Genomic DNA, 24,941 nt, shown 5'->3' with positions numbered 1-24,941 from the left:
CGAATCGCGCATTGGAAAATTAGCCAAAGCTGTGCACCACAACTCTTAGGAGATAAGACTGGGACGTAGATAAATACGGTCACATACACGTTTTAAATACTAGTATATTTCGCGCCATACAGACTTGCGACGACGAAAAATAAAAAAAAAAAAAACAAAAACAAAAACAAAACATAACCGGGGCGAATTTTCAACTCCGTCGTTGACGCCGGAGTAATAATGCATTTATTTACATAGTTACAACTCTGGGGTCAGCTGTAGAAAAAGGTATACCGTATTTATTGGATTGAGCGCCGCCCCCGAAAGAGCGCCGGGTTTGCGATAAATTTTTTAGCCCCCCCTTGAGCGCCGCCCTAGATTAAGCGCCGCATCTGAAGTTCTAAAAATTTAAAGAGCGCTGCGGCGCTCAAACGAGTAAATACGGTATACGCTTTCTTCAGTATGGTTAGAGAGTTTTAAACTGCACGCAACATAAAATGCTGTAATTGCCTGCAAAGACAAGAAACAACAACGTGCATTGCGCAGGTGCGAAAGTTTACGATACTTTTGACAAACGCGCGTACATTGGAGAGGATTTGAGACAGCTGTGAGAAATTTGCTGCTCGTTTTGCTCCTAAGAAAAATATATATAATCCAGACCAGATCTTGTCCTAAAGTGTTGACGCTCCCTTAACAAACCAATCATTTTGCCACTTTAATAACGCGTGACCTGAGCCGCCGCATAATTACGTCTTGTGCCCGAGCAGTCGTAGGTGTGCCAACATGGTCAGCCTTAAAAAACAAAAAAGCATAAGGTTTTGTCAAGATGAACGCAGGCTGCGATCGATCACGGTTAACAAACCTACCATGACAGGATTTGGGGAATCTAGAGGAGCAGATATTTCCGTCTTTTTGAACAGTTTTCTCGTTCTGTTCTTCGAGTCTGTACCTTAAAAAAGATCGGAGAATTGTTTCAACTTCCAAGCGGAAACTGCCAAAAAATGTTATAAAACTTAAGCCAAACATTTGTTTGCTCTTTAATTTTTTTTAAATAAACTAAATTTACTTGTTTTGCTCTTTATTATTCCCTCCGGGAAAGGTAGCATATTCAAGAACTTTCGTCCTGATTTCGTCTTAGGATGGGCATTCTCGGAATCTTCATCCTAGAAAATATGATGCAAAATCCTCAACTATGCATGACAGAAGTCGATGAAAACACATTTTATACAGGATGTATAAAAAAATGTCCCAAATGCAAATTTTTGTGTTCCTAGAGATAGTTAAGTCTTATCTGGTATACCTAGCGCAAGTTTGCTTTTTCATTAACAAAATTATGTTACCGACGGGGTGGTTCCTATCCAATGATATTGAGAGGGCTTGCGCGCGAAAATGTGTAGCTGAAATTGACATATTATTTAATTGTCTAAAAGTAGGAAAGGTTTTTAATAAACTGTCAAAGTTTCAGGAAAAATCATAAATCATAAAAAATCATAAAAATCTACTTTTAGACAGTTAGATAATATCTAAATTTCAGCTTAACATTTTCGCGCGCAAGCCCTCTCAATATCATTGGATAGGACCCCCCCCCCGTGAAATAATTTTGTTGATGAAAAAAAATTGCCCTAGGTATACCAGATAAGTCTTAAAGGACATTGGCAACGAAAATTTTTATTTGCCAAATCTGTTGAAATCATCTAGGAAATACTTAATTTAATGTTTTTGTGTGTCTATCGTATTTGGTTCTTGAGAAAATTTCCAAAAATGTTCATCGGTGGTCCGCCATTTTGAAAATCGAGCCTTATGCTAATTTATGCTAGCATACATTTGTGACGTCATTTGATGGGTTCGGGAAATATGATTATATAAACTATTGTTGTATTCTCATATGGCAACTTGAAAAACTTGGTAAAATAGAGTATAGAGGGGGGACAGAATCAAATACCTATGCAAAATTAATGCATCAACATTGCGGGGACATGTTTTTCAAAATATTTGGAAGAGAACATTGAATATGAACTATGTACACACATATTTACACATGCAGTGCACGTCGACACACAACAGGACGTTACGGTGACAACACAACACAACTAATAACCAATCTCCCAAAGTTTAGAATTTTACCTATATTTAGATTTATACTAAAGCTAAGGCGCGCATATTTTCCCCTGCTAACAATTTTACTATATTTTAGTATAAACAAGACGCCTTTTCTGGCGTTAACTCCGGCGTGCCGCGCACGTGCTAGTCTTCAATATAAAGGCTCTGAACATAAACAATACTATGGAATGCCATAGCTGTCTTACGTGGTATACATTGATCATATGCTGTCCTTTTGACATTATACGCGGTGCATTTCTCTTTATATGCCGTGCAATTGACATTATACGCGGTGCATTTCTCTTTATATGCCGTGCAATTGACATTATATGCGGTGCATTTTATACAGTTCATATTCATTTAGATGCCTTGCAAACCTAAATGTTGTTCGATCGCGAAATTCAGAAGCTCATTGTACTTTAAAAAGTATAGAAGTTTAATTGTTCAAAAATGTAAATAAACCGCATGATACGTTCACTTTGTCTTACACTTTGGAATTCGTGCTTTATATATTAAATCTTCAATCCCGTGCAAATTAACTGCGACGTGTCAACGCAACCATAAATGATCATATCTTGTTAAACGGCGAAATAGCAGCGATAATATTAAAATAGGACCAGAATCTACATGTATTAAATATATTCTTTCCCCAATTAAATCTAAACTTAATCGAACAGCATCAAACGCACGGTTTATTTGTTCCTTTTAGAGGAATTGCCGTATCATGTGAGAGAAATCAAATGAACATGTCATACGACACGACAAAATATTATTTGAGTGACCACACGACGAAGCGCGAGTTTGCGAAATGTTCGTATTCGTCGTACTCTAGTGCTTTTTCATAGCAGCAATAACATTCTACAGCCCTTGTTAATAATGCGCAATGTCCACATTACACCAAAGTAGTTTTTCAAGGCGCCCGGCATTCGCTCTTTCGAACTCGCGATCGAAATCTTCGTCAGAGGAGATGGATCTCTACCGTTTTCGGCATCGCTATCGTTAGATATATATCACAAGATTTTCCCTGCACCTCTGGCTCATATTGGTAGGGCAACACTTCCTCTAACTGCATGGTTTTCGTTAATATGTTCCATGACAATCATAAAAAAACTACAACTCCCTTTTTAAAGCAAAAAATCTCGATAAACACAGTAAACACGCTAGTAAAATATATTGATGTGTTTAGGGAACCCATCAAATGACGTCACTTCCGCCAAATATAATTTTTTCAAAAATTGATCCAATATGGCGGACGAGGTCCAAATTTTGGCTGAATTGTGGTGAAAATAACTCATAAACGAAACATTTTTGGAACAAATTAACACCATATCTATGATTAGACGGTTGAACACTTTAAAAATAGCGAATAAAAATTTTCGTTGCCAATGTCCTTTAACTATCCCTCAGAACACAAAAATTTCCAAAATTCTGCAAATTATCTCAAAAAAACGGAAATTTTACATATGGGACTTTTTTTGATAAACCCTGTATATCAGCAACAGAAACACCTAGTGGAAAACGTATAATTCTAGTTAGTTAAAAATACTAAAGATTATTGGGTAACGTTTCGTCGCACTATAAGGAACATCATTGATCATTTGACAAAATTAAGTTCAGCCATTTGATCTATCACATAACAAGTACATCTAAATTTTGAAAATACATAAACTATACAAATGGGAGGGAACAGTTGTAAAATCGTTCGAGATTGTGCGGTATGACCATACAGTAAACCCAAATTAATTGAAACAAATACATACTTGAAAATACATGCTTTATCGAAATAAACACAACTAGAAAATACATGCATGCAGCAACCCCTCGCTATTTCAAACCAAGTACACAATTTTCTGAGCTAACCTGACCTAAACTTATATTATGAAATGACACAAAACTCAAATATATTTTACTAGGTATATTATAGCTCGATCATTCAATACAGAAATAAAAGCTAGTGTAAACATTGCCCGTTGAATTTTGCATTTTTGCTCCATTATAGCATTGCAACAATTAAGTAATGGTTTAAAATCGAAGTTTTAAACGATTAAAATAGTACAAAATCTTCAGAGACAAAGAAAAAACCTTAAATGTGAACGGCTATAAAAAGTTTTATTTAACAATTAGTCGCCGAAGGCGAGGTGATTACAACCCTATATTCACTGAGCCGAAGGCGAAGTGAATATAGGCTTGTAATCACCGAGCCTGAGGCGACTAATTGTTTTAGTATAATTTCAGTATTGAAAAAGTTTTATTTTTAAATACAACTGATTTATGTTCTCAATTTCTGCTTCCGAAATTTTTCCAAAACGATTTTGAGTATTTTCAGCCATGTTTTTTGGGGGAAAAGCAATAGTTACTGCTCAGACTGCTCTGAGCAGTAACTATTGCCTCATAAATACTGCTGAAGGAGCCAATCAGAATGCTCAAAGGTCATTTTTCAATACTGAAATTATACTAAACTTTAATATAGTTTTTTTTTAAATTCAAATTACAATTTCAAAAACACTTTTTGAAGTTAAAGCAAAGGGGTAATACTAAGCCTTTCACAGAATGCGTTTGCAAAAAAGCTGAAAATTAAACAACCACTCATCCTTACCGCGAACAAATATGAAATAAACAAAGTAAACACGTACTTTTTGAAAACACTTACAGCCGATTCAGGTTGAGCGTTTAGCGGAAGTGTTATGACTTTCGTTGTGGGCGTTGCAAAGTGACGTTTCAAAGCGCCAATTACATGCACGTTTCTATGCAAAGAACGTTGCGCTGTTGGTGGATCAGCGAAAAATGTCTTTGATTCAGATTAAAGTTGTTTACAATTACTATTTAAATAAGCTTTTCGTTTGAAATGTTTAAAATGCGTGTACTTAAAGATGTCCTACACTTGGCGAAAGCAGCCTCTTTATGTTGGACAATAGTCGATGATGGCCTTGAAGTGGACTTGTCGCCAAGTTTTCTCAATGCCCAAATGAGAGGAATTTTAGAAAAAGAAAAGAGCTTTAGAATGTACGCGATCGAATTCGATAAACCGATGGTGACAACATCTACATCGTCTTCGAACGAAGCTTCTGGAAAAAATTCGTAGAGCATCGCCCCAAAATGGGGGAAGTTTATCTACGTGTGGGAATTGTCACATGAAACTTGCATGGCCACACGAAAAAATATGTACCTTCGAATTCTCTCCATGTAAATCCGCATTTTCTTGTGGCCTTATGTTCAAGCACATGAATGAAAAGGCCCAACGTACAGCCACAGAATACCAATCAGGAGTAGAACTCCTGTACTTTTATCGTACGTGTGATTCGTCATGATTCGTCACTTAGCAAGTGCATTTTTTTGAGGCAGTCACCTCCCTGCTAATACTAAAAATGGCCTGATTTTAGATATTTGCAGGGGGGTAACTAACTCAAAAAATGCACTTGCTAAGTGACGAATCATGACGAAACACAATTCACGAAAAAATAGTATAGAGTTATTTTTCTGATAGATATTCTGTGGTACAGCTATAGAAAGAGACATTGGCCGTTTGCGTCTTAAATTGAATAAGGCACGAAAGTGTTACGCAAAGCTTTATTGTGTTTAGAGATATGCATATAAAAATAGCTGTAAAAATAGGAATATCAAGAGCATGACAGGGATTAGTGCATGATTTTTGCCACAAGACGCCTGAGTTAGTATATTTTTCGGCCATTAGCAAACATTAATCGCCTTTCCCTTTCATGTATGACATATTGTGGGATTAAATAAGTAATAAGGTGAAAATATTTATAATCCTCTCAGAACTAATACCTGGATAAACAGTCTTCAGTCTTCACTTATCTTAATGGTTGCATTTTTATAAAAAATGTGCGTGCTGTAGGCCATTCAAGTTCTTATGTCAATCAATTGTGTTAAAAATGTTGCTCGGTCAAGCATGTAATAGATTACGTCATCAAAATTCATTCAATTCGATAAAATAAGAGTGAAAATAGTTTAAGTTGAAAGATATGGTTCACAGACGTATTGTTTGTAAATTTTACTAGTTGTTGATGATAAACATTTTAAGTTGTGAACATTTTTAAGTATTGATCGATTGAGCAGAAGACCAACTCGACTAGTGCGACAACGCCTTAAACAAACAAGATATGAGAGCTGGAACGAGCTTCTAAGACCAACCCAAATTTCTAACTTACAACGCTGATTGGTTGGATAAGAATCAGCCACTCTGGTTGATGACGTCTGCAAGTTTCCCTCAACCGTTACTATAAATGGGTGTGCACAACACCCCAACCTTCAGTGGACTAGCGGAGTAAAAAGCATGTGAAACGTTAGGAAGCTCAACCTTACAGGACAGACAACCAAGACAAGAACTCAAAAACGACGAAGATCAGAAGATCAAGTGAAGAGTAGAGAATCCAGTAAAGAAACTGAACATTAATGAACATTAGTTAACAATTGTAAAAGATCTCCTACCTCGCGTAGAAAATAAAAAACTATATATAACAAAAGGAAGTGGACGATGCGTGTCAAGCTGCAGACAAACTAACTCATTCCGTTGCCAAAATAATTGAAGATATTGTTATCGCGGAGCAACCAGACAGATACGTCAGTCTTTGGCTACGAAACTGGTCACTATTAAATAAGGATGTGGCTACTCTACAAAGACATCTCAAAGGGAAGCTCCTCTCACGAGAAAATGTTATGAAACATATTCATGAAGTTGTTAATATTTTTGTGGGTATTTTGAATAAGCATAAGCCCTGTAGGTGCCCGACTTCCACATTTCGTAGGTAATGAAGAAACCCTTCATTACCTATCATTGCCCTTTCTCCTGATGGAGTGTGTCCGTAAAATCCTGTGCTGTTGGTGGGTAACTTAACACCGCATTCATCAAAATATTTCAGGGTGTAAGGATCTTTTTCGTGTAAATAGTCCACAAACACTTGTGTGTATGCCATGTTTTGCACAGTAAACCTTTCCTGTGCCACGCGAGTCAATAAGAATATTTCCAATTTCCGAATAACTAATCGAAGGTTTATGTGTTTTCAGGACTTCAATTAGTTGGAGATCTCCGTCTGAAAGAGCACTTTTATTCTCCCCATCAGATTTTAGAGGGCTTTAAGACTTCTTTTCGACAAACTGCTTCCAAATTTTAGAAACAACTAGGGGGAAAATTTGACTCATTTGCGATGCCGCATATCGTCCGCGATAATGACCATTCGTCGTATCTCAACCCCTCTCGATAATCTTATCAATAATAGTAGCTCTTAAATCGGATGACAAAGCTTTTCCTGGCCTATACGACCGCCCTTTACTGCTAATCTTCCACATCTTGTTTATGTTAAATATAGAACAACAATATAAATTGGTAATTTCGCGCCTAAAATTCAGCGCAACGTTCTTTGCATAGAAACGTGTAATTGGCCCCTTAGAAACGTCACATTGCAACGCCCACAACGAACGTCATCAACACTTCCGCTAAACGCTTAACCAGAATCGGCTGTATAAGCTTGCAGATTATGAATTATTTCTCTTACACCGCTTTGTCTCGACTGTATCCATGTTCTTTTTTGCTATCTGTCATGCACCATATGCCTTTTTTGCGTATTGTATGCTGGGCGTTATAATCTTTTTGGCTAGAATACATTTTATATACCTTCGCTATTCACGACTTACCAAAGTGGTTAAAGAAAACGTGGATGCGGTCATATTGGCTTTTGATGGCCGTGAGCGACCAGATACTGAGCTGCGTGTTTTCCTGAAACATCAAAGAAATTAAATTTAATACAAACTATTGTGGAGGTTCATGTTATAATTTGTGATCAACACATTGTACCTCAGTTTTGTTTTAGCAAAATCTTGCTGGATCTAAAATTCAGAGGTTTTAACAGAATTCATTATTTATTTAAAAAAATCCTGGTTTTTGATTAGCTAACAGCCAACTGTGAAATTGTCATCAACTCGATGGCAAACAAAATATAAATATAGAGTCAATATGAAAACATTTTGAACGCGTTGGCGCCATATATTACTATGACGACAAGAATCATATTCACTCGTTGACGCATTAGGGACCTTAAGCACGTAGGACGGCAACACGACGACGACGTGGTTGGAAAAGTGAACTCTAATAAGACTGGAACGATAACTCAACAATAAAGACTAGCCATTGGATGAAGCCGATTTGAATATAATTTGCTGATTAAGAGGGGGCCGCGCGAGCAAATCAAGCCTTCAAAAGAACTGGGGAGAGTGAGAATTCCGTAAAAATCGTATTTTTTGGCAAAAAATTGCCAGAAAAGTGCAATTTTTTTGACCACTTCAACTTTAAACAACGAATTTACCCTTTTTGGATAGACCTAGGTAATCCGCATCGTCTTACTGTAAAAACCGGCGAGGTACCAGCTTTGTACTTGAAATATTTAAAGAATTTGAACGGGCCGAAAAAAAACTTCGCCTTCAACTCGCAAAAAAATAGGTTTGCACCTTTTCACGTTCATAAAACTTGTTTTTTAGTAAAATCTAAGTGTTAATGCTTGTTTTAAGCTTTTATTCATGATCAGATGAGATGGATTTGTGTATAAAAACCCGCGTTGTTTTGGTGGTGTAATTTCAACTCTTGGCCTTCATGGCGGCCATCAGTGCTGGCTTCAAAGATAGCGGCCAAGTTATCGTTCCAGTCTTTTTAGAGTTCACTGGGTTGGAATACTTCTTTAAATTAATATTATGATACAGCGTTGTTCTATATGTCCTGAGATGCAGACGTTCTACACAGGACGTAATAAACGACGTTTTGCCGTTGTAAACAGAACGTAGATCACGTCTAAAACTCCCATAGGTATTTAATAATTCATTTCTTTTCAATGAAACATTGTATTGATAGCTGCCGTCGTCGTGTTCCCGTCCTAGATGCTTAAGGTCCCTATTGAATATGAAGACGACGACGGCTGGCGAAGGGCTAAGGAATTGAGCATTTGTTTTGAAATTTTTAAACCAATAATAAAAAAAATATTGAATCCGGTTCTCGCATGATATGAAGAATTGTCAACCTTGACCTCTTACTTTGGTTGATAACGGCAAATTTCGGTCTTGATATAATTCTTCATATCATGCTCAACGTCATTTAATAATTGTTAAACGTCAGATCAGTCGAGTTAACGTTAGTTACAATGAAATCTCATAATGCATACGAACCTCCCTAAGTGTCATATCGCTGCTTTTTCTTTTCAATGATTTTGTTGTTTTCTTGCTGCCTTTCGGCAAACCCGTTCCAGTGATAGGAGTCACATCTATTTCCATTCTATCCTTTCCAGGCATGTTGAAACTCTAAAAAAAATAAACTTTACATACACACAATCCTAAAAAAATCTAATATAAAAAAACAGTTGTGGTTTCCTACAAACCTACCTCCACCTTGACCGGCTTGTATACATAGTCCCTGAAATAAGATGATTGAATATAAATGAACTCATCCTACCATCACTATTGGTATAACATTAGGAAATTCAAAGATTATTTTGAAGGAAAAACTAACTAACCCATTGCTACTGTCGTCATCACCTTCCATGTCCGATGGATCCTTAAAAACATAATGTAATACGGTAAATTAAATTCATGAGCATAACAAGTCGAAGAATGATTACTCTGCTCGAGTAATCAGTTAGTTTTACATGCGGCTAAAGACAGGAATCTAGTCCGGGCTGTGATTTCTAGTGCAGAAATTCTTAAAGGAAAATACATTTATTAAAAATAAATCTGTCCCTAACCGTAAACTCTAAAACTAACCAAAGGTATTGTAAATTCAATTATTTCAATGTTGAAAAAGGTTTAAAAAAATTCCAAAAATTGTGAAAATAATAAAGACCATACCAGGGATCGAACCAGGATATTCCGCACACTGGGAAAGGTCATTACCTTTTGACCACTTGAACGCTGCTGAAATATTCCGTATTTTAGCTGTATTTATATTACTCACGAACGAAAAATAGATCAAAACAGACGTGCTTACAAAGCTAAACAATAATAAGCCGGACTAGATTCCTGTCTTTAGCCGCAAGTGTTAGCTTTATTAAAGACCATCAGCAAGATGAAAAAAGAATGTCTACCGTTTTCCCGCCACTCTCGCTACTAGCAGACGACAATCTTGCAATTTCTTCTCGTAGATCTGCGATCTTCATTTCAAAACCGTTCTTTATTTCTTCTTTTTCTTTCTCAGCTTCGTTCATTCTGGCCTCGAACTCCTGTTTCTTTGCCTTCACAATCTCCAAGCCATCTCTCAATGCTGCTGTTGCTGTGTCCTTCTTCGTGGTCTCTTTTTTCACGTCTTGTTGCAGTTTTTCTACCTCTGTCTCAAGCTCAAATATCTGCAAGTAAAGAAGTAAAGATTTGTGTGAATGATAAATCAGTAATTTCAACATGTCAAATTAAACCATACTTTAATCTTAAATCGTTCACATTGCCCGTCGAGGCAATCATTTTCCCTCGTCAATTCCTTCATTTTTTCTTCATTCTGCAGTAATTTTTCCAGTTGTGAAATAAGACTCATATTCTCCTTTTCTTTTGAAGTCAAATCTTTCTCCATTTGCTCCACGACCTGATTAGATTCTTCGAGCCCATTCTTCAACCGTTCGATATCCACCTCGTAATCTATGAATGAAAAGTTGATCATAACAAAAATTTTGTTAACCTTTGCCAAACAACTTCGATGACACACATACGTTTTAGACACACATCCGTCTTTTCCATTTCTTGTTTCACTTGTTCTAACCCTTCATCTTTCGTCTCCTTTATATTCCTCAATTCATCACGCGCGTTTGTCAACTCCTTTTGCAACCGAGCAACCTCAGCCTCCTTACAACGAGACTCATTCTTCAACGAACAGACAAGGATTTCCATTTCTTCCAGTTTTTCATTACGTTCAACTACCCTAGTTTGCACATTCGCGAGATCATCAAGAGCCTATGAGAAAAAAAGTTTAAGAATGTTCTCTATTTTATTACTCTCCTCTTAAATAAAGGTTTTTCATTTTGTGATATATTTTTCTACCTGAATTTCAAAGAATGTTTAAATTTCACTTTGAATTAACTATCATCAGTATTTTTCTCCGTCTCGACGCCACAAACGATTCATGCATGTGAACCGTTAATTTGAATTATTATATACACAAGCGCCAGATATGAGGTATGCTGCAATTTCATTGGTTGGCTACTAGACAGATATTAGCTCATATCTGTCTAGTAGAGAAAGTAAACAAAATGGCTGAAAGATTTTGGAGTTGAGTGAAATAGAAATCCAAGCCTAGTTGATAATAGCACACCAAAATACAGCGAAAGGGCGACAAAGTTTGTGTATATAATAAAACAGTTATTCTGCTCACTCTCGTCGTATATGGCCGATAGCCAACTCGGCGCTACACCCCTCGTCGGCTATCAGCCGATATACGACTCGAGATAAGCAGTCAAACCTGATGTTTTGTTCCTCGCAACATTGAAACTTTGGTCAATTTATTAAATTTTTTCGCTCGAACGTATCAACTTGAAACAGTTAGGAAGTTTGTAATAATACTTTACCGATCTAATGATTAGCGGAAGTACATGATTTCGTTTTTTTATATCTATATCTGATTTATTTATACACGCAATTATATGTACATTCAAGATGCAGTATAATCATTAGACCGGTAAAATATTATTACAAACTTCTAAACTGTTTCAATTTGATACGTTCTAGCGAATAAACTTGATAAGTTGTCACCAATGACAGTTACAATTTGCGACAAAAGGTGCCAGGGAAACGGCAATCATGTTCCCGGCAATGTTGCAACATTGCGGGGAACAGAACATCCGGTTTGACTATAATTATAATTCTCGTGGACATGCTAGCTAGGGTAGCTGATGCATTGGAATATTGCTATACGTATTTGCAGCAGTAAGCTACGCAAAGAAACTACGAAGTTGAAGACGACAAACATGCATTATAATCATGACATTCTAAAACGTGTTAAAATATTGCATGTTACCTTATCAAAGGTTATGAAAACAGTGTATACCTTATCAAAGTCTTGCTTTAACGAAATAAAGTCCTCTTCTTTGCTCCCAATAACTTTCTTCAACTCCTGAAAAAAAAGAGAGATTTGTGTTGAAACTCTTGGTAATTCCTACAATCGCGAACACCTACTGGCACAATGACACAATAATAAGTTTTCATGCATAGGCGCTGACAAAAAGATTAAGACGAAACATTAGAGAAAAACATTGCAAACCTCTACACGACCCTCGACCGTTTTTAAAATTTCCTCCGTTTGTTGAAGCCTTTTCACTTCCAACTCCCACTTTCCAGCGTCATCTTTAGCCTTGTTTAGTTCTTTCATAAATTCCCCCATTTCCACTTGTGTTTCCTTCTCTTTAGAACTCATAATCAGCAATTCCCCTTCGACAAACTTCAAGTTCTCCACGATTTCCATCTTTTCCTGGCTTTTATTCAATAGATTGGACTGCTGTTGCTCAATTTTAGTTCTGAGCTCTTTCAATTCTTCTTCCTTCGCGCTTAAATCGGCTCGGTTAATTTTCAAGCTGTTCTCCAATTTCGTTATGGCATTGTTTTTGCTGATAAGTTGTGAATTTTTCTTATCCAAAGCCGCCGTTGATTCCTGCAAGCGCTTTTCGAGTTGTTTGACAAGGTTATTCTCTTTTTGTTCTTTTATCATTTTTGTCTCTTCTTGCAATTTTTGTTCAGCGACTAATTTCTCTTCCTCATCCACCGTTGCCTTTTCCAAGAAAGCTTTAATATTCTCATCACGGCTTTGTAGTTCCTTTCGCAAATTCTCGATAATTTCATCTTTTTCTTTCCCCAATGTCGCGACGTTGTCTATCATCGTACCGCGTTCCTCTCCCAGAGACGCAAGCTTCTGTTCCAACACCACAATACGCTCAGATAGGTCCTACAAAAAACGAAACTCGATTTTACCGTGATATAACAGAGCTTTAAAAGCCTCGCGTAACGCGGTGCTGGTTTGTACTAAAGTACAGGTTAGAGTATCAAGATATCATAAGTTATTTAAAAATGAAAACAATAAGCTAGAATTTAAAAAACACAATAGATTGCGAAACTTAGTAATCGCGCCTTCGCACAACAAGGAAACGAGGCTTATTGTGTAAAAAACAATATTCATTTTGTGTTTTTTTTGCAGTACAAAGCTATTCGCCGAGTTATATCCCGGTTTTCGCCTTAGTTTTACATATTTTTCGATACCTCTCAGCTTAGTTTAATCGTTGTTATCATAGTTTTCAGGTTAGGAAATTTTGCCTTTCAATTGAGGCGTTTTTGTGATGTTTTCATTAATCTTTTCGGCTGCTTTCGCCGGCGAAGTATGGAAAAGGCCGGCACAAACTCAAGTAAAAATTAAGTTTTTTCCAAACTATTTCGTCTCAAGTTTTCAAAATATATCTCATTTTTCTCCCTCTTATTTGTGCAAAATTTGGCGATATATATTTGGTGCAATGTTTTTGTGAAAAAAATTATTAAGCCACGGTGGAACAAATCACCATGTTCACATTTCTTACTTAAAATTTTTTAATACCAATTTTATTGATCAATAAGCTGTAATTTAAAAATTAAAGCAAAAAAATTAGCAGAAATCTGTTGAGAAAAACTATAAGAGATAGTCAGAATAAGCAACGGAGTTTTTTGGTTTATTTTCCCCGTGTATATAGACAAAAGTTCATGTGACGTGATGCCAACAGAAAAGCAAAACAACTCTTCAACTTGGCACACATGCATAACATGGATAGTAAAATACTTATAACTAAGACATAATATCATTGTCTATTTTGAATTGCCATTTAATATTCCTTTTCCCGCAATATTATACTATAAAGGTAACCACAATGCGAGCTGCATGATTACAGAAAATGTGTAATTAACGGAATAATACCTTGTTCTTCATTTCCTCTCGATGGAGAACGACAGAAGACACCCATTCATCATCTTCATCCTCCACGAGGTCAAAACGTGGACGTTTTCTTGCTTTCTTCACAGACTTACTTAGTATGTCCAATCTCTTCTCATACAACTCTTCCGTCGCTCGCTGCTCTTCTTCCATACGTTCACTACAAAACAAACAGGGAAACATTGTGTCGTTGCAGTGGAGCAAGTAGGGAGCTTAGCTTTAGCGGTGACTACAAGTACGACTGCGAGATTCGTCATTATCGCACGTTGTTTGCTTACGCCATCAGCCAAAACTCGTAATCGTCGAGCTTTCAAGTACGAGTTTTTTTGATAAATTTCGTACTCAAAAGCTCGGCGACTACGAATGACGAATCTTGTACACGTAGTCGTACTCTAGTCACTGCTAAAGTTCCCTAGTCTCACAGCGAAGAGTGCAATATTACGTGCACAAGCCTCCAAACACGTCCGTCTCGAATTAAGCTATAGAATTTTTCGAAACTTGGACGGTACTCACGTTTAATATAAATCTGAATTTCATGCACCAAAGTGTCACTATTTGCAGGAAAGATTTGTCGACGATTATTTAAATTGTCTTCTCAAAAGGAAATTGTGTTCAGATTAACTTTTGTTCGTTTATTCCGGCCATGGCTTTTTAAAAACCAAGAGTACGGCGGAATTTTTCTCTTAAATGGTTTTTCTTGGTGAAAATTACGCAAACAATATTTCCTAATTCTTAAGGCAGAAAAAAAAAACTTAATATCATCATACGATGCATAAAATCTACGACGAGGACGTGAAAGGCAGCCAGGCACGATGCAAAAACAAGGGGGGGGGGGTCTTGGAAGCCTTCCATAATATAGTGTTCACAAAACATTGACTAGCTGCTGTTCTGATGATTGCATTACGTAGCTAATTCTCTCAAAGCAGTAGAATCTATTCAATGCAAAAACGTCTTCCACCGGTCACCCCGTTCTTGCCCCTACTAGTAAAGCGTAAATTAGTAGCTGTTCCAGTTCCGTAGGCTTCTCAAAGCGAGTGTCTACGTATTTGATCTTCTGAGCGGGGTTAATACAACAATTATAACAATATGAAATGTAATTTTTGCCAATCGGGGAAATATAATGTCTTTTATGTGAGCTACAAATACATAGCCATTACTAACTTGTAATTTCTCTCAATTTCCACCAATTGTTCGGCCATCTCTTGGCAAACTTCTTCCCGTATCTTCATCTCCATCATTAGTTTTTCCTTCCTTTCTTCCTTAAGAAGGACTTCCAGCTCCGCAATTACTTTCACCAGATCCTGAAGAAATATTTAATGAAGGAAAGTTAAAGAGATTAATATTACTGGATGTTGAATGCTGCATATGGAGAGGATTATAGTTATTTCATTGATTGTAATGGAGTAGATGTGGAACGTTATGGAAAAAATGGCAGAAAGTTAATTGCATACAGCCTCGGGGAATTAAAAATGACCGTAAAGGTAAACGAATTAAAATACTTGCAAAAACATAAAATATTGGATAAAAGTCTATAGTAGGCTTGTATTTTGAGAAATTGCTATCATGATTGTAATGAAAATTATGTTTCAAAATATCTCCATGAAGCACTTTCAACATTTTACGTTTTTATCATACTAAAACAAAAAAATCATGGGATATCGCTCATACTTATAGAGGGGATTAATAGTACTCGTGATGAAAGCTCGTCTAATTTTGGCAAAATTTGCAAACAATACTCTTAATTGATCTCGATCCTCAGTTGTACTCGCCATAACATGATTATAAATATTTGTTACCCAAGATTTACTGTATCAATGATAAGTGAATGGATAAGTGAGTGGTCGTTGCGTACGTGGGATGCTTTCAGTGTGGGAAGAGGTTGTTAAAACCAAGTTGCAAATCATGGTACCGTGAAATCTTCAACTGCACGTTCAGCAATAATACAGTTGCTGAATGTTTATGCCAAAGAACAAAAGATTATAACTACGCCATTCTACAAATTCGCAATACCCAATAGACCTTTCTTATAATGACGTCAGACGCGAAAAGTCTGATGTTAAACGAAATTTAGTTGGCTCCACAAAACTATCGAGCCAATCAAACTTCGTGTAACATCAGACTTTCCGCGTTTGACGTCATTATGAAAAAGGTCTATTGTGATATTACGAATTATACCTAAACGTTATCCTTGTGTTACATCAGGATGCTACCATCCAGAATTGCTTTCTCATTCTTACGTTAGTTTAGTTTTCTATTCATTTATTTTATTACCTATGATTCAATGAGGTGAATTTGTGTCACTGAAAGCCGTCCTTTCAGACACTTTTCGCCTTACCTTGCTTCCCGCAAGAGGGGTAATATTGGCAGTATCTTCTTCTGATACCGTTGCATCGTTGTCATCTGTTTGCAAGTTAACTTTATTACCAACTGGAGTGGAAACAGACCCGTCGGCCCAAGCTACAGAAGACCGATTAGATCGCGCAGATACCTGTAGAGGACGATTGTGGATTTCTACGGGCTGCTGCGGGCCGTGAGCTATCGTCGTCACCTAAATATAAAATTCGGTTGAATGCTATAATTTAACACGATCCTGAAGCATTATTCTTTAAGTGGAACAATATAAAATCGAACACTGCAAAGAAATTATAATTGCATGGGTACTAAGTACTAATACACTCTAAAATTTGAACAGATACCCAAGTTTGTAGCCTTACAAACCCACTCTAAATCAGAATATTTTCGGTATTTTCAGATCACTAATATTACCTTCTTGGCTATTGCAGAAAACTTCAGCGCATGAAGAGTCTCATCGAACGCAGAAGCACATTGGTTAACATTGACGATCATAGACGCTTTTCCCTTTCCGCAAAAAAATCCTTGGAACAGGCGCGTCAATTTGCTCTCACGGAATGGGATGTTCTTCTGATTATTTCTGTCATAAATACAATAGCTGCATGAGGTTAATTGGATTAAAATAAAACTCTAATATACAACTTCTTCTGCTTCGACGACCTGAACACAATTTTTTCAACGAACATCTCCACGGATAAAATATCAGCTTCGCATTAGGTTCAATTACACTTGCTCGTTAACATTTTTGGTCCCGTTTATGTGCGAATTTCTATTTTTGATAGATGTGAATGAGTTACGGATGTTCCAATAATAGCTCTAAAATCTCAGAGCATTTATAACAAAAGAAGAAAACCGCACATAAAATCGCAACAAATATCACAAGTGTAAACAGCAGGGCGATTATATATAGGACAATGTAACGCCTGTACTTTTCGAATCGACGTGTGATGCGGGGGGTTGGTGCCTAAAAGTAGTTTTGCTTGATCGCTGATCGAATTCAACGCTTGTTTCCTGATTGAATCCAACGGGCTAAAAGTTTTAAAATTTTTGACATTTTGGGGGAAGAACTTGGGTCATTCATACAAAATAATTAAGTGACGAAGGCCATTTATCTATTACTCTTTTGATTGAGATATCACACCACACCCACGCCATTTTCGCGACGTCCTAAGGCTAAGCCTCACGTTGTGTTTGCTAAATTTCTCTAACTTACACATGGTTCTGGTTGTACCGCAGTAGTTCGACACATTTCCCAAGGGTCATAATCGAGGTATTGATATTACCAGCTTCCTTCAGACGGGCACCGGTGTTTTGGGTTTTGGTGTATCTTTCAGAGCCAGCCAAGTCTACGAAGGATAGCCTGCAATATAGACAAGTAAATATGATATCTCCTCAGGACTTCCGTTAAAATCACACATATTTCAAACACCAGTTTAGAGAACATCGAAGTCTACCTGCTGACTCTTGCAACACGTGGCTCCTTAGTATGGAAAACGCGTAGAATTTTCAATGTAAAAATGCAGTGGCTAAAAAGACCGAAAATATTGCATTATTGAGATTTCAGGTTTTAGTATAACAAGACGCCCGCTTAGACTATACAGTAGGAAAGCCAATTAATGAATGTGTTACCACCACACACGCGCTTTATATCACGCGCATGTTTACTAGCGAAACGTACGTGTCCCACAATTTATGTACATTGTATAAATACTGTGTGGGGCATGCAGTTGTTTATTGAAAGAGATTATGCAGATTATTGGTTTTACGTATGACGTACGTCAGCTACGGGAAAATTACGGAGCAACGACTGTCCATCCCGACTAAATCACCTAAGCGGATTTTTCAAAATGGCAGCGAGTTGTTATGGCTTCATTTTGGGTGAAACATTGTTTTATTTCAATCGCAATAAAATTGTTTAGATATTTCTTTACGTTTGTCAAAATGTATATTCGACAACAGATTATAGTTTTTTGCTTTGTAATATTGTAAACCCCGTATTTTGTAACACTTCCATTTTCTCCACTCGTTGAAGTCTGCATGTAGACTGACAGTCGAAAACCAGTAAAATAATAAAATTTTTGTAATCAGACTAAAAAACAATTTTTCGCCTCATGCATGCAGGCACGGTAATTGAACACTTCACTTTGCAGGCGTGCTTAAATTTTGTCTGCATGCACGGGCAGTTGCGCTTGCCATGCAGTTCTAGACACACATTCACTGTACGTTTGGGGTACACTGAGCATATAGCCAGGCATTTCGTGTGCCTAATTGTCTTCTAACTTCCAATATTTTACTAAGTGTGTGCCTGCCAAAGTATTTATATACAATAGATGTATTATTATATATTTATTTTAATATTTTCAGGATTTCAAGTAACAAGTGACGCTTTAAAAACTTTCCAAACACGTCACGTTATTTAAATGTATTTATTAGTATAATAAAGGATATTAATATTACTTTTAATAATTCGGCGCAGGGGTATTTTCCCCGGGGTTTAGTATTTATACGACTCGCCATGTCGTTTATTTGCTTATTATCGGTTTGTTCGCCCCACCTTCCTCCCCAGATATTCCCCCCAGGGAATGGTCCAGCTGCATGTTGTTGCTTTTTAGTTTAGCTTAATTAATTCTCTAGATTCAGTTGGTCTTTTGGAAGTCTCAAGGGCCAGGGGTATTGTTATTTTCCTGTCTAGTTATTTTCCTATGTATGCATTGTATGTATTTTTTCTCCTTTCCACGGTTTTCACATTCGTGATTCCGTGTGACAGTCTAATCACGGGATGGAGATGGTACCGTTTAGGTTCCATACATTGGTCGAGGTACGCATTGCTGGAAATGACAGTATAAAGAAGATTAAATGGAGTTAGCACGTTCGCAACCAACCGCAAACGTCGTCGCTTGCCGCGTTACCGTCTCCATCCCCACCGATCCACAGCGGGCAAAACTAGCTATGTGACATTCATATATTTGTTCTAACCGGATTGATTTCCTTTGCAAGCTGTGTATGCATGCGTTTTAAACAAGAGCGTCTAGCAGAAAAGAATATATGCATCATTGTACAATAATATGCAACTCGCCAATGGATTATTGGTAGGGTTAACCTTCCAAATAGTAATATTTCCGGCTGGGATATTGTTAGAAAGGTTTTAAGTTTAATCATGCACTTTAAAAATGTACCTTCTACTTGAATTTTGGTTCAGTTTGGTTGATGCAATCTTTTGATTTTTCCTTCCAATTTTCAACAGCTTTTATAAAAAATTATAAATGCACTGTTAGTTCAGTGATTGCTAGAACCATGACGGTTCCCTAGGAGGGAGGGGGAGGGGCAAAGTTTGTGTGGAAAAAATCAGGGCTATGCCGATGAATGTATGTTTAAAAAGTATGTTTGTTCGAAAATGTCGGTGAAAATGTGATATATAGTTATAGTTCTGCTTAATTAGACCATATGTCACAGTTAATTTTAGAATTAGTCATTTAATTCACCTATCCAGTACATTAAAGTATATATAACAATTGGGTACTATATATAATGGCAATCCCATACAGTGTGAAGGCGGGCCTGACACTGCATGACGTTTTTGCTGGTATAGCTACATATTATATATATTTTGTCAGCACTTGTGCAAATAGAAGTCTGTGGTTTTTTGAGCAAGGTTTTTGTAATAACAGTAGATCAAGCGAAGTTAAAATTCAATTAAACAGCAGCAGACAAGCTGACTGACTTAATTTAACCTTGGAATTGAAACTCCCTGATGTAATCATGCATGCAGCCTCTATACAGTAACTCGATCCATACCAGGTACTGAAAAAATTTAGAATAATGTACCTTGTAGGCCTCTTCTGCATTATTCACATGAATCTCTGTTAGACCTGTCATGACAAAAAGGAATTAGTTATTAAAGAGCATGAATTAATTAATGGTCTAATGGTCTATTTGGTCTTTGAGCCTATATAATTAAGATTAAATAATTAAGATATAAAAGACAAAGTCAACATATATATTCCAAGCGTGCATGATGCATATACCTTTGATATAGGGATTGCCTTCTCTGTCATCTCCAACTTTTAAGGGTGTTCTCCTTCTTGTTTCTTTATTCATAGAGATTGGTTCAAGAAGATCATAAATATACTCATTATAAATCTCAGCAAATGAAATCCAAACAGAAAACTGAATTGGGCCTTGGTCTTCAATAGGAATACTTGTTACATCCAATAATGAGGAAACATCAATAGTATCTATACATAAACAAATTTTAGAAATTTATCTATCATTGCATTTTCAATTATTGACTTTTAACTGAACCAAAACATAATTTTTCACCTCAGTGCAACAAATACACAAACCTACCCCCACTATGTTGTTCTTCCACACTGTCTTGCAATGAAAGATCACTTGTGCTAATACTCTGGTGATATGTCTTAACGAATGAAAAATAAAGTTGCATATATAGTTGAATTTCAATGCAGGTATATGTCATATTTTTTATATTGCAATTGCATCTGCAGAGTTTCATCTGTAAATAAAGAAAACAGCTAACAATTAAAGGTGAACAAAATGAGAATTAGCTTGACTGTGTATAGATAAATTTTACTCACAGGAACATCACCTAACAAAAGTAAGTTCTTTTTCTTGCTTTCCTCATTCTCCTCCTGCAAACTGCTTAGCTTGACAACATCACAAAACATTTTTGGTTTCAGATTGGAATGCTCATAATTTTGGTCTTTAAAACTCTTGAAAAGGATTTTAAATGTTCTTGGCAGAATCCCTACATTTTGCTGGTTGCCCAAGATGGTATAAGTCTAAACAATATAAATTTTTTATGCGCAATATGAATTGAAGTTAATTAATATAGGTTCATGGCAATTAATCAGCTATATAATCGGATAATCCTTCACAATTATTGTCACTCAGGTTTGAATAATGAAAGTATTCACCATTTATTTGACACACTGGTATGTCTTAATCAGTGGCATGTGATCTGATGTTGAAAATGTTCATTGATCCTATATAGCTGTCCACATATGACATATCATCTAGCAATCAAATGTAAATATTCTTTTGGCAAGTAACTTCATATCCTTATATTTAGGGAACATATAATATTTACATTTGATTGGCAGATTTACATTTGATTGACCAATGTTTCCACATTAAATCACCCCTGATGAGGACAATATACTCTAGTCTCTAAACCAGAGTAGCAATAATATAATAGTATATTAATATAATTAATAAGTTTAAACTTAACCCAAAAGCCTTTACAAAATATTGCCATATGCTGAATACATGCTTGTGCAGGTTCCTGCATGCATGTGCACGTTTTTGGAATGTACATTTTAGAAGTTTCATAAAACACCAACACTTCTTTGAATTGCCATTAATTACTAAAATATTAGGTTATGGCCATATATACACCCAACATACATAAGACAATTAGCTAGCGGACACTGAAACTGCATGAATACTGACACTGGCATTATTAATCATAATTTTAAATGATGTGGTATGGCTGAATATATTCAGTATCAATTAATATACCAATATTGATTTAACACTGATATTTTCAGTATATCAGTATAATGTAATAATATATATCATGCAAGTATAATTATGAACATTCCTATTTTTATAATTTCATCAAATGTTCATAAATATATGCAAAAGAATTTCTCAATATTTCAATCCTAAACACCTCTTTTCTAGCAGCTAACCCCAAGAGCCAAATGAATAACCTTTTATCGCAAAGGTAAAGTTTAGTTGCTTCAACACATTTTTATGAGTTACTATATTGTTATTATAATATATACATACCTTTCCAGCATTCGTAATTCCGTAACTGAACACTAAACAATTATGGCCATTTATGAAATCCCTGACAACATCTAAAGAAGTGTCTTCAAAGAATCGTTTTTGGCCTGTCTCAGGTCCAAAGACTCGTGAAAAAGTAAAGCGTTGAATAGTCTCAGAAGTGATTGCATTTCGTGACTGATGTTTGAATGTGAAGGATGTCTTCGGCGGATGCAAAGCAACAGTACGCATATTCTCCATTTCTAAACAGCCTTGTGACTCACCAGCTTCGATTTCATCGCCAGTTAAAGGTTTAATTCGTAGGTATACTTTTATAGGCTCTTTAGAATTGCCAGTCTTCGAGCTTTTTAACACTTTACGAACTGTCTCCGCCGTATCAAAATCGTTTAAAAGTTTCTTTCGTATTTCGGTAAAATTATTATCCTCATCGCCAATATTTTCAACTATACTTTCCCCTATTTCCACTAAATGCGTCATAGCTGTGAAACAAGCAAAAACCCTTCTGTATAAATGAAATATTTCGCAAAAATGCTAGGATGAAGTGCTCTTCGGTTAAAAATATTTCATTTCAAAATTCAAATTTGATAAATAAAATGATTCGCTCTGATTGGCTAGTTCTCGCGTCCGAAGGTTAGGTAAGGCGGGTAAGGCTGAGTTGCCTGCATGGCAGGTGGACCCAGTGAGCTCTATATATTAATGGAGCAGTAACTTGGTTGCAGTACGGAGGAGAGAATGACCAATAAGGAAAAATGGAATTTTTCCCAGTAAAAATGCAATTTAAATGTTCGTTATTTCCAGTGTAATGTAAGGGCCAAAATATTTTTTCTTTAGAAAGCCCAGGGATAATAATATGCTTGGTGAAAATTTGATCAAAAAATTTGAAAAATGACTTAAAAAGTATGTAATCGAACAGTAACTCTGCTTGAGAAGTAAAGATACATAATTATGAATGTTTTCACTGAATGTTTGTATCATCAAATGGTACTAAGTATTAAAAAACTAATATCCTCAGCGAGTTAAAGCTATATAACGCCAAAAACTCGAAATGTTTTCCAATGTATCAGTTTGTCGTTTTTAAAATTGTAACGCGAATTTAGAAGTATCAGTCTTTGAAATTCGTCCTATTTTGTTATTCTACATATATGCAAACGCCCTGCCTGCTAGTTGATACGCAATAAAAAAGCAGCTCTGACAACGTTTCACTTTGGCAAACACAATTTGCCGGACAATTCGGGTCAAATATGGCAGTCGACAAGGCAAATCAGATCGCACTTTTATGCAAAACGAGATTTTAATATTAATATAAACAACACGAACACTTAAACCCAATGAAAACAAACAACTTACCGTTAATCTTCAGATAGATAATATATAAAAGATAATGCGATCCAGTTCAAGAAAAAATCAATTTTTCACCTTTCGACAGCGTTTTCTCTATACTTTTGTATTGAAATTTGGGCGAGGTAGCTTACCAGGGTCTGACTCAGGTCTGATTACATCGCGGGCGTCCTTTCAGAGCGCCCGAAGTAACTTCGTAACACGGATATATTTGAATACCACAGGCCTGGGTACTTGATATAGAAAGCGGTATTATGAACTAAAGTTGATTACGGTAATTTGGGTTATTTGTGGCTCTGTGGCAGGTTGTTCAAAAGCCGTTTAACGCTAATCCAGGGTTAAAAGTGCTTAACCCAGGGTTAAATTTTAAACCTCGGTTGATTTGCGTTGCACAAAGCCCAGTTAGCGTTAACTCTGGGCTTCAGTAAAATTAACAAAAAATAAGCTTGCGTTAGGTAAATGTTAGTGCTCAAAACGTCGACCAGTTAGGGTGTAAGAGCATATGATACCAAGTCAGTATCGTCATGCACATAGGTCAGATCTATAGCTCGCGTTGAAGCGCAAGTCATCAATAGTATAATATACACCTTCGATGTTTCCTCATTCTTCGATCGTCTCATTGGTTTGATGTAAAGAGGACCAGCAAAATCCAATCCCGTATGAGAAAACGGTGGATCTTCTGATACGCGAAAACTCGGTTGGTCAGGAACAGCAGCTAGGTTGTAATACTTGCCTTCAATCTTACGGCTAACTACGCATGCAGTGTCGAATATACTTCTTTGCCGCTTCTCTTCCTCGAAGAATTCAATATCTTTCGCGTATCGTTGCAAGAGTGACCTATAACGAGAACGCCTGTTTTGTGAGTCAAATGAGTCTATGAGTTGTGAGTCGATGAGTTATGAGTCAGCTCAAGTCAGCTGGATTTTTCGAACTTATGGTTTACGAATTTACGTTGTTATTTTCATATTTTCAGTTGGTTAGTACGTTACCGGTACGGTGTTGCAAACCACCCTTAAGATTTATATTATATTACAGATTTGTGAACTTTTCATTGTCTGTATGAACTTTATTTGCATTGGTCTGGCTAGAAGTATCCTTCAATAATTATCCAGTATTCAATACAATAGTACTTCAAGGGTTCGTATGTACATGCAAGGTAGGACAATGCAGTCACCGCAGTAAGTCGCTTTTGAACATTTGCGACTGATTCCGATATTTTTTGACAGTTTCCATGAACTTTTTGTGAACATTTGAAATTGGTTTATATGAATATTTACAACTTTGATCTTGAATCCTGACGTGATAGCTGCATGTGTTTAAAACCCGTCCGAACTTGTATATCAGTTAATAAATTGAACGTTAGTGAAGATCTGCTTATCCCATGCATCACATTTTTATTTTGATCCCCGAATTTCATAATGCCATAAATGCCCTCCTAGAT

At 36.4% G+C, this 24,941-nt stretch overlaps 1 protein-coding gene across 1 annotated transcript; it reads right to left on the bottom strand.

The window, feature by feature from the left end:
* Positions 1 to 214: 214 nt before the first annotated feature.
* LOC114530077 (kinesin-like protein KIF20A) lies at positions 215 to 22,720 on the bottom strand. Its single transcript, XM_028551663.1, has 25 exons — positions 22,166 to 22,720; positions 20,950 to 21,153; positions 20,702 to 20,771; positions 20,380 to 20,589; positions 20,180 to 20,223; positions 19,531 to 19,598; positions 17,809 to 17,880; positions 17,568 to 17,714; positions 16,769 to 16,934; positions 16,338 to 16,550; positions 15,164 to 15,303; positions 13,988 to 14,162; positions 12,317 to 12,994; positions 12,104 to 12,169; positions 10,773 to 11,013; positions 10,490 to 10,701; positions 10,161 to 10,418; positions 9,594 to 9,634; positions 9,463 to 9,493; positions 9,250 to 9,381; positions 7,892 to 7,923; positions 7,732 to 7,813; positions 1,046 to 1,142; positions 846 to 928; positions 215 to 771 (listed from the first exon to the last, which is right to left on the bottom strand). Exons 1-25 carry the CDS (start codon positions 22,637 to 22,639, stop codon positions 682 to 684), a joined length of 4,026 nt encoding a protein of 1,341 aa, XP_028407464.1. The 5' UTR covers positions 22,640 to 22,720; the 3' UTR covers positions 215 to 681.
* Between the last annotated feature and the right edge of the window lie 2,221 nt (positions 22,721 to 24,941).

This window comes from Dendronephthya gigantea, unplaced genomic scaffold, assembly GCF_004324835.1.
Source record: "Dendronephthya gigantea isolate DGI-Jeju-01 unplaced genomic scaffold, DenGig_1.0 000059F, whole genome shotgun sequence".
NCBI classification, from domain to species: Eukaryota; Metazoa; Cnidaria; class Anthozoa; order Malacalcyonacea; family Nephtheidae; genus Dendronephthya; species Dendronephthya gigantea.
This window is presented reverse-complemented; position numbering and strand designations above follow the sequence as displayed.

What these genes read in the sequence shown, in the direction of transcription:
- LOC114530077 (XM_028551663.1), bottom strand. Translation starts at nt 22,639, where the DNA reads ATGACGCATTTAGTGGAAATAGGGGAAAGTATAGTTGAAAATATTGGC. An exon ending in GAAATTGAGAGAAATTACAA is followed by an intron (nt 14,163 to 15,163) that starts GTTAGTAATGGC and finishes TTTGTTTTGTAG; the next exon opens with TGAACGTATGGAAGAAGAGC. An exon ending in GATGACGACAGTAGCAATGG is followed by an intron (nt 9,494 to 9,593) that starts GTTAGTTAGTTT and finishes ATCTTATTTCAG; the next exon opens with GGACTATGTATACAAGCCGG.